The sequence below is a fragment of the Penaeus japonicus genome, unplaced genomic scaffold (genome assembly GCF_977035675.1).
Source record: "Penaeus japonicus unplaced genomic scaffold, GWHDUDI00000001_assembly GWHDUDI00000033, whole genome shotgun sequence".
Taxonomy (NCBI): domain Eukaryota; kingdom Metazoa; phylum Arthropoda; class Malacostraca; order Decapoda; family Penaeidae; genus Penaeus; species Penaeus japonicus.
The window spans coordinates 3616918-3626917 of record NW_028234435.1 but is presented as its reverse complement, the minus strand read 5'-3'; the positions used below and the strand labels follow the sequence as shown (position 1 = coordinate 3626917).

At 34.2% G+C, this 10000-nt stretch overlaps 2 protein-coding genes across 15 annotated transcripts in view; one reads left to right on the top strand and one right to left on the bottom strand.

Moving 5' to 3' along the window:
- Positions 1-2928, bottom strand: part of vir (VIR_N domain-containing protein) — a 19806-nt gene extending 16878 nt beyond the window's left edge. For 8 of the 13 annotated variants that reach the window (XM_043014723.2, XM_043014726.2, XM_043014727.2 and 5 more), the window contains exons 1-6: positions 2771-2928; positions 1858-1970; positions 987-1122; positions 660-857; positions 367-429; positions 1-82 (exon numbers count right to left, since the gene is read on the bottom strand). The exon at positions 1-82 is cut by the window's left edge and continues 538 nt beyond it. In XM_043014723.2, the coding sequence (XP_042870657.2) occupies positions 1-82; positions 367-429; positions 660-857; positions 987-1122; positions 1858-1970; positions 2771-2818 (640 nt within the window). In that variant the 5' untranslated portion in view covers positions 2819-2928. The remainder of the gene's footprint in view (positions 83-366; positions 430-659; positions 858-986; positions 1123-1857; positions 1971-2770) is intronic. The other 5 variants (XM_043014729.2, XM_086556744.1, XM_086556746.1 and 2 more) reach the window with 1 other exon arrangement.
- Positions 2929-3219: 291 nt separating this feature from the next.
- eIF2alpha (eukaryotic translation initiation factor 2 subunit alpha) lies at positions 3220-9782 on the top strand. 2 transcript variants are annotated; one of them, XM_043014731.2, is made up of 7 exons: positions 3260-3339; positions 3808-3917; positions 5946-6206; positions 6955-7183; positions 7457-7689; positions 8424-8545; positions 8674-9782. In XM_043014731.2, exons 3-7 carry the CDS (start codon positions 5969-5971, stop codon positions 8845-8847), a joined length of 996 nt encoding a protein of 331 aa, XP_042870665.2. In that variant the 5' UTR covers positions 3260-3339; positions 3808-3917; positions 5946-5968; the 3' UTR covers positions 8848-9782. The 2 variants fall into 2 exon arrangements, with proteins under 2 accessions (XP_042870664.2, XP_042870665.2); XM_043014730.2 differs by lacking the exon at positions 3808-3917 and having other exon boundaries at positions 3220-3339.
- The last annotated feature ends 218 nt before the right edge of the window (positions 9783-10000 follow it).

Below are 10000 nucleotides of genomic sequence, written 5' to 3'. Positions count from 1 at the left end.
CCCTGTCATAGTCGCGATTGTGTTCTACATGCTCTTCTTCCCACTGCTTTGGTTCCTCATACTCCACAGGTGATCTTGGTGGCTGCAAAAGAAAAGAAAAAAAGGAAAAAGGATCAACAAAAGATGAGATTTCTATGTTTAGTAATAAAACTAGACAATTCATAACCAAAAAATCCTTGTGCAACACGCATAAGGAAAAGTCCACAATCTCTTTAACCAGGCAAAAGTCATTTCCAGGTAACAAAGAGATCTCCTACTTCTGGCAGGTACTGTTCAGACTAATAGGGCAAAAATACACAAGAATCAAATAAAGGAAGAAGAGAAAAAGTGATGGGAAAATACACAAAATTTACAACATAATCTAACCTTCGAATCCCATTCTGGCTGGGCATCCTCAGAAGGATCATGGGAAAATGGCTGCTGCTTGCGCTGTAGAGATAAATTCTAATGACAGACATGCAGCATAAACAAAAATCTATACTTAGTACAGAGTGAAGAGCATGCTCAGAAGTGACACTGATTAATCTCCAGAAAAAAAACATGGGTAAATTAAAAAAAATTTAGAAGAAAAATACAGAACACCTATATATACACTACACAGGAGACATTCGTACCAAGTAATCTACTAATATTATGGAATGGGTAGAGGTATAACTTACACATTCCTGGGTATCCTCTAACCAATCCCGGATACGGTCATGAGTGTTGACCTTCTCTGGGGGTGGGTGTGGCACCACTTCTCCTCGCTTGGTGGACTTGGGTGGGGTTGGCTCTCTCTGCACTTTTGTCAAGTGACCATAGACAGCCAATGTAATGGTGTTGTAGCTCCCTCGTAGAAGAAGTCCATCTGTTGGCACCTATTAAAAAGTTTGGGATTTTAGAGCTGTTCTATAAAATAAGACACACTATGAAGGCATCTACAAATAAAGATCTAAATAAAGTATGTATCAAACTTCCAAAATACAACAATTATCTGCTACCTTTACCTTCTTCTCAAAGTCCATCTGTATGTTTCCATGTTGATTATACTGTAGTGTTCCAACACTCTCAAAAGTCCCTGCACCTCTTTTACTCAGGTCATTCACAAAAAATTCTATTTCAAATTGGCTTGGATTTGTAGCACTGGAATATATATATACATATGTACATTTAGTATATCTTTCTGTCTTCAACAAAAGATGACAAAAGACAAAAATCAACATTAATGTAAAGAAAGAGAGAGAGAGAGAGAGAGAGAGAGAGAGAGAGAGAGAGAGAGAGAGAGAGAGAGAGAGAGAGAGAGAGAGAGAGAGAGAGAGAGAGAGAGAGAGAGAGAGAGAGAGAGAGAGAGAGAAGAGAAGAAGAGAAGAAGAGAGAGAAGAGAAGAGGAGAAGAGAGAGAGAGAGAGAGAGAGAGAGAGAGAGAGAGAGAGAGAGAGAGAGAGAGAGAGAGAGAGAGAGAGAGAGAGAGAGTGTGACTATGTGCGTGTGTGTGTGCGTGTGTGTGTGTGTGTGTGTGTGTGTGTGTGTGTGTGTGTGTGTGTGTGTGTGTGTGTGTGTGTGTGTGTGTGTGTGTGTGTGTGTGTGTGTGTGTGTGTGTGTGTGTGTGTGTGTGTGTGTGTGTGTGTGTGTGGTGTGTGTGTGTGTGTGTGTGTGTGTGTGTGTGTGTGTGTGTGTGTGTGTGTGTGTGTGTGTGTGTGTGTGTGTGTGTGTGTGTGTGTGTGTGTGTGTGTGTGTGTGTGTGTGTGTGTGTGTTTGTGTGTGTGTTGGTGTGTGAGAGTTAGCAAATATTAGCAATCAAATCATTTAAAATAAAAATAAAATGGATGAGTCATTTATTTCAAAATGATATGTTTACATGAATAATCTGATAACTTACCCAAGACGAACTCCTCCAGGGAAGTCTGCCTGAACTCGGGCACCAAGAGGAATAGCTCTCACCTCGGTCACTTGCACCGGCCTTGGAAATTGCACCAAGTCCAGCTGAACTTTCTGAGGGATTGAAGTTCAAAAGTTCAATATATATTACATATGATATTAAAAAAAAAATAGAAAAGGCTCATTGCATGACATCAAATAAACAAAATACATTAACTATATTAATTAACACATTTCTTCACTTTGTAACTACCTATTCCAGATAATTATTACTTAAATAGCCCTTAATATTGCAAACATACTTTTCCTCTATGTTACAGGATTATATAACATAACAATATAATACTACACTAATTTATAGACAACTATCAAATTAATTAAAGTAGAAGAATTAGTATCCAAAATATTACTGTAAAATCAATATCTTACTTACTCTGCTTGGATAAGCATATACTATTAACAATGTAATTATCAATATGCTCATACACTAGATATTTCTACCTTATATCTCCTTGTACATGGTAACTTTATCTTGGAAACATCTACATTAAATGTTAGTGGAGTTTAGAACTATCGCAAATAACTAAATAAATGGATAAAGTAATCAATGAATCTCTTTTCGTGGCCAATAAATCAGCCCTCCTGTGCAAGTGTATATATATATATTCGTTATAAAAATATTTTGCACATTTTTGGATAAAACGGATATGCTACCTCTTGTATCTAGTAATTATACTCGTATAACTACATATGGATAATCATAATTGAGAAGTAAATTCAGCCTATAAACCCAACGCCCAAAACACACAAGTAATCATAGTAATTTAACTATTCACATGATACACCGCTTCTCGCGCCTGAACGCTAACACAAAAGTAATTTATTAAACGAGTGATGAAGGTAGTAAAACTTACATCGCTCACTTCATGCGAGAAAGTGTCAAAAAAGAGTAACTCGTACATTCTTCCGACTGACTCATTCCTTGTTCCTTGTCTGTAAACAAATTGAAGAACCAACAGGAATGATATTTGGGTATGAAACGCTTTGACACAAAAGAAACTATACTTATCATATTTATGTGCAAATGCGCTCTCTTTTCTATATGAGTGATCAAAATATTTTACTCATATATAATATTTGGTTTAAAGTGCTTCTTGTTGAGTATACGATAACTTAACAAAATTCTGTATTGCATCAGCCATAACAATCGAATTGTTGAAAAATCTTGGCATATGACATTTAATTTAAAGAGAGCAATTATATCTAGAATTAACTCAATCAATACACATTACATATTTTGAATCATTAGTGCTAAACAAGAAAATATCATCCTCGAAATACCCTTTCTTATTTTACCAAAATTATTTTTGTTCGCCAGGCCTGCGTTGCGTTCCATATTCCAGCTGTTCAACGTCATGAGCGTGTGGCCGGTGTAGTCAGATGTTGTGTGTCTAGAGAGATTTTCCAGATTTATTACTAGAAGGTTTGTTTTCGGGACTGAATTAAATAGAAATATTTATATTCATGCATGCATTGTGTCTGTCTGAATGATTGCCAAGGAGAAAAAGCGACTCTGTCTCGTCAGGTGTTAATTGACGACCGCGTGAAAGTTGGAGCCAAAACCACCCTACAGATGGACAGTTGAATTTGTTTATTACTTTCCCGCATGAGTGTTTTCTAGAAGATTTGTTTATAACTGTGGCGAATGGATTGTATTCTGTCTTCTTTCGCGTGACATAACTCCATTCGTTCCACTGATCATAGGTCTTGCAAAAGCTGTTTTTGTTGCCTATATTGTTTATTATTGCATATGTTTTTGGTATTAATACTAGTTTGGATATAAACAGGATTCAAGGTGATCCGCACTAAATTGATGAATTATAGACATTTTCCTATAATTAATACAAATGATATGAAACATAAGCTGTATCCCTTTACCTCCTGGCAATAGGTGTGCCAGTTGCACCTCTAGTGCTCCAGGAAGAGCGAACAAACCTCCACATAGTAAATCCTGGCAGCCTAGAGCCTAGACTGGATTTTTAATATATGGTAAATTAGTAGGTAGGTCTACATCGTTCTGCCAGAATATATGTTTTAGAGTGTTGTTAACCATTACATAACTTCTTAACCCGTTAATGATGGGTTAAAAGATATCATGGCAAGTGGTGGCAGTTTCAGCTGCTAGAGATGAGATGTTTTGTCATGACTATCCTCTGTGCTGGTGCGCTGGCATATAGCGCTTGGCCATGGCCATTGTGGATGAAAATTCTGAAGTGTTAGGCTTACCCATTTGAACTATCCCTTCGTTTTGACCATTTGGAACCAGAACAGTCGCATCCTTAATGGGTTAAGGTTTTGAATCCATGGGTAGTGTGTGTTATTGCATGTTTTTGATTTTTGTGCCCTCATGTTTTCATGGGCTAGAGGAAACCAGCTTGAATTTTTAACCTGAAAACTGTGTTATTTAGAAATGTGGCCATTTTAGTAGCATGCATGCAATCAATAATTGATAAAAATGAGTTATAGAAAACAACTGTGACTTTAGGGGACCTATTCTCTTTACGCAGTGTGTACTCCTTATATCACAAAGTGTGAACACTTCAATCTGTATCAACCATAAACAAAATTAATATAGCTCGTGAACCCTTTGGAGGTGTGTCTAGGCTGGCTCCAAAATATATTTCATAACTGAAATGCATAATAGTATTTAACAAACTTTTAGACAAAAACTGGAGATCTTTCTTGTTTGTGGAAAATTTGCAGTAATCAGATAATGTTATAGGGCTCACTTATTCCTGCAGATAGTACCCCTTGGCATGCCCAAAAGGACAATAATCCCTTAGTGGAACCCAGGACTACCCAGTGCAAACAATAAGACAAATGGGAGTCAGTGTAAAGTTCTTTATTATGATTTAAATCACAATTTAAAAAATCTACATGCTTGGACTTTCTTACTGTGACTAATTATATTTTCCTAAAGAATGAAAACTTTTTTGTAATATTCTAACCAAAGATTTCCACTTATTTTATTGGAGAGTTCAGATTTAATGACTTGCAACACTTTTTTGTATAAATGCTCTAACCTTTACAAATTTGAAGGTTGTGCTCAGTAGGTGTGTCATAGGTTGAGTTAACAAGTGGTCTAGTAAATTGTTAGTATATGATGACCATGGCTTTTGGCTACATATGTAGATCACTTAAGTAAATACAGTATGTGTTCATAGTAGCACTGCAAAAGTAAATATATATTTTTTTTATTGTTATTATTATTATTATTATTATTATTATTATTATGATTATGATATAATTATTATTATTTATTTATTTGATTTATTATTACAATTTTTTTTTTAGATTGATAAATGGTTATTTTATTTATTATTACTATTTTTTTAGATTGATAAATGATTCTTTCCAACAAGTAATAATAGTTTGTTACAAAAACCATGGTTATAACTTACTAACAAATATAAAAAGTATTAGCAATTCCAGGCTTGCTTTGATGTTCTGTAGGTAAATTTCTTCATGCTTACCAGTGTATCACGATTTCTGTAGTGCCTTTGTGTTAAATTATACCTTTTTCCTTGCATGACATAATTATTGTAAATTTGAAGTAAAATTATTTAATTTATATAGTGAATAAATACCACTGTAGAGGGTACCTACATAGAAGCTTATATTATTGCTTGTTGGTTTTGATTAAAATAACACAAAATAAATAGTCCATTGCATTGCAGTTCTCTTAGTAGCACTTCATGCAGATGCATGGTAAATAACAGCTAAAGTCACGAAAGAAGCTGTGCACAGTATCACAAATGGCTGCTCAAATTTAGAAAACCCATCTTTTGTACCATACTGTGCCTCATCTTAAAGTTCAGTTATTAGCCATTTTAGTGAACTTGGGGATCATTTGTGCAAAAAGAATTATTCACTCCACAATATATGATATGCTCATCAATAATATTATTGTACTTGGTCATTTTATATATGAATATTTATATGTAGAAGAAATTGTCATTTAGAGAAATCATAATGCATTGTCTGTTTCTTCTGCTGATGGTAAATTATCTTAGTATTTTTGTTTTCCAGGGAAGAAAAACAAAGCCACCATCATGCCGCTCTTTTGTCGATATTACTCGCAGAAATATCCAGAAATGGATGATGTAGTGATGGTAACTGTAAGAAGCATAGCAGAAATGGGTGCATATGTGCACCTTTTAGAATACAACAACATAGAAGGCATGATCTTGTTGTCTGAGCTCTCCAGGCGACGTATCCGATCTATGAATAAATTAATCAGAGTGGGCAAGACGGAACCTGTTGTTGTCATCAGAGTAGACAAAGAGAAAGGTAAAGTGGAATTTCTCAGTTTGTTAAGGTGAAGTAAATATCTTATAATTTATTGTACACCATATACAAAAAGATTTTGAATTTGAGTTTGAATGGAGTGTTTTGATTTTAAATTTTTCTGTGACATCAGTTATCCAGAAATTCCTCACTTTAGTAAGACTTCAATTATATTACATGTTAAAATCAAAGTTAAAGAGAGCTACCAAAGCTAGCATACCTTTTTGACATATGAAGAAACTTGGAGTAGTTTTTTAAGTTTCTTTTGTTGTTGTCAATAATATCTTGTTTATGAAAAAAATGCAAGAGTGCCAGGAAATAAGTAAATTATCTTGCCATTGAACTGTACATTGTCTTGGTTTTCTCAGTTCTAAATATTCCCCTGTAATTCCTACTACATTTCTTTGTACATATTTTTTTCTGTTCATTCTTTGGTTATCTCTACTTATAACCTTTGTCTGGATGACAATTAAGCTATTTAGTTCCATTGTAAAAGAAAAAATACATTTTCATGTTATAGTTTGTTGATAATTAGAAGTAATCATATGTAATTATAAAATTATCTAACAGCTAGCTCTGTAAGAATAGAGCATGCAAGTGTATTCAAGTTTTTAGAATATTCATCTTTAAAGATAAAGTAGTTTGCATGATATTACAGACAAGATAATCCCTTAGTTCATTGTTCATTAAAGGTACTAATATAGTATAATCAGGATTTTTTTTTTTTTTACATTGGTACTGTATATTGCAGGTTACATTGATCTTTCCAAAAGAAGAGTGTCAAAGGAGGATGTTGAGCGATGCACAGAGAAATTTGCCAAAGCAAAAGCTGTAAACTCCATCATTCGGCATGTAGGAGAGCTTCTTGGTTACACAACAGAAGAACAGGTAGAGGAGTTGTACCAGAAGACTGCATGGCATTTTGAGGAAAAGTTCAAGAAGCAAGCCTATGCATATGATGTCTTTAAGCAGGCAGTCATGTAAGTGTTACTTAAGGTTTGCAGTTACATAATTGAAAAAAATTGTATTTGTATATGTATGGTTTTTACCCTCTTTTAATCCAGATTCTATTTTGTCAGTTCAATATAGTTCTTTTCTAGGTGATTCACACACACAGACACACATACACACACACACACATTTATATATATATATATATATATATATATATATATATATATATATATATATATATATATATATACATAAAGTTCCAATTTATGTATTAAAAAAATATATAATTTCCTCTACAGTGACCCAACAATCTTAGATGAATGCAACTTAGATGAGGAAACTAGGAGTGTTCTTCTCTCACAAATCCAACGTAAGCTACAATCACAAGCAGTCAAGATTCGAGCAGATATAGAAGTGTCTTGCTTTGAGTATGAGGGAATTGATGCCGTGAAGAGTTCACTTAGGGAAGGTATTGCTCAATCTACACAGGAAATTCCTATCAGAATAAACCTAATTGCACCACCTCTTTATGGTAAGTGTTGTTGTTTTAATTTGATTTTAATTAGTGTGTGTCTAAAATGTCCTTCCTTTTTATATTAATTTTTAATCCCTTATGGATGCAATTCCTCTAATCTATCATTCCCCTCCAAATCAAGTTTACGCATGAATCTTCAAGTGTCATGCAGGCAAATAATATTTTATATTTCAAGACCTTGGTTTTATACATCAGAAACTAGATGTCATACATAATGCATGATAGGGGATCATAAATTATTTACTTTAATAGATTGTGAAAGTACAAGTGCTGCATGTAGATATCATGCACATGAAACATTAAAACAGATAGTACCAGATTTACTACTTCACACTTATATTCCATTCACATATAAGATAGGAAGGAGAAATAACCCACCAGCTTGCAAATGATTGCCTGGCATTGTTCTCTCTATATATATCTCTATACCAGATTTCAAACTATTGCTTCTTGTATTTCTAGATAATAGTGATATCAGTTGTATCATTTGATTAGTATGTTGTTATTCATATTATTGATATCTCTTGATTTGTCCTCATTTCTGTAAAATTTATTGCTTATCTTTGCCTCTTTCTTCCAGTTTTCACTTATTCATATTCCTCTTGTGTTTTTGTACTTTTATTTTGAGTGCTGTTTGTCCTTTGATAATGACATGTATATGTAGCCATAAAAAGCACCTGAGTCATGTATCCAGAGACAACTATCCTCATTAAATTATTCTCCATTTACAGTCATGACAACTCAAACCACAGAGAAGCAAGATGGTCTTAGGGCATTAGAAAGTGCCATCACTGAAGTTACATCCAAAATCACCAGTTATGGAGGAACACTCAGTGTCAAAATGGCCCCCAAGGTAAGACTGTCTAGTAATGAACAAGTTGGACAGAATTTTTAGGGGTGTGTTTATTAATGATAAAAAAAATGCTTTAAAACTTCAACATTGTTATGTAACATTGATGAATAATTCTTCCTTTATTGCAGATTGTCACAGATGTGGAAGAGGCTGATCTTGCAAGACAACTGGAGAAGGCAGAAGAAGAGAACAGGGAGGTGGGAGGTGATGATGATGAAGAAGAAGAAGTGGGAATGGGAGAGTTGGATGTTGATAGTGAAGAAGAAGAAAAGGACAGCGATGATAAAAAAGATGACGAATAGCATTACTGAATTTACTGATATGGCCAATAAATAATCATATATTAAGGAGGAATGCCTGGAGAAGTGCGAGGCTGTGAAAGTGGCTAATGTCTTTGTGCACATCACTTCAAAGCTTGATCTCGGTAGGAAAATTGTTTGCAAATTGTTTTATATTCATTGAGAAAAATCATAGGAGGGCAATTTTCAACCTAAAAGTATATAGTCATATATATTTTTTATAATTTTATTTGGCATCTTGTGAACATTATCTTGGGATGTTATTAGCACAATGACTGTAAACAGCCAAAAATATTAATGTGTGGGGAGTTTGTCTCGTATTTTTATTCCCGCTATTATTGTTAAGAACACTGCATGCAATTTAAAATGGTTCATAAATGGAAATGCAATTTTATTTGTGTATGATTCTGGTGTATTATAACTTTCAGAACCTTGCACATTAGGGAAATTTAGACAAATCATGATGAGTGGGAAAACGGGTGTGTTGAGACTTGACAAGATATTGTTATCATCCTTGGCAGTGGATTGCACACTCAGAATTTCAAAGTAGGAACCATTTTTAAAGAATTATCAGGGATATTCACTAAATGCTAGTCCCCCCCCACCCTACCCCACCCCCAGAAATACAAAACGTTTCACTCATTTCCTCCCCTTTTATCTTCGTATCAATGCAACAAGTGACAAGCCTCAAGAAAATGTTCTCGTTGAAAAGACAACCAAAGCTGATTTCTAAATCAATCTCAGGAGGAAATACATCAATTGAAGTTGCTCTTCCTTTTGTATTTTTCTTTTTTTTTTTTACAGTATGGGAAATTATCTTTTAATATTATATTTGTAATCCCAACTAGGTTGCTAATGCCTTGCCTTGTGCAGTTAGCCATAGACAGCCTGTTTTGTACTTTTCATCCAAGGTGATTATTAAATGGTTTTGAGGAAAACATTGCCCTTTTTTTCCTACATATGATATGGACATGTCCTAGAAGTTATCAGATGTGAAATACAAACGTCATCCACTTTGTATTTTATAGTGAAAGGTCAAAAAAGAAGAGAACTAAAACAATGTGTAGCTGAACAAAAGCATATCCAGTGAGTGAAAAATACAAAAAATAATCATATGCCACATTTATTTGGAAAATAAAGCTGTTTATTACTAACT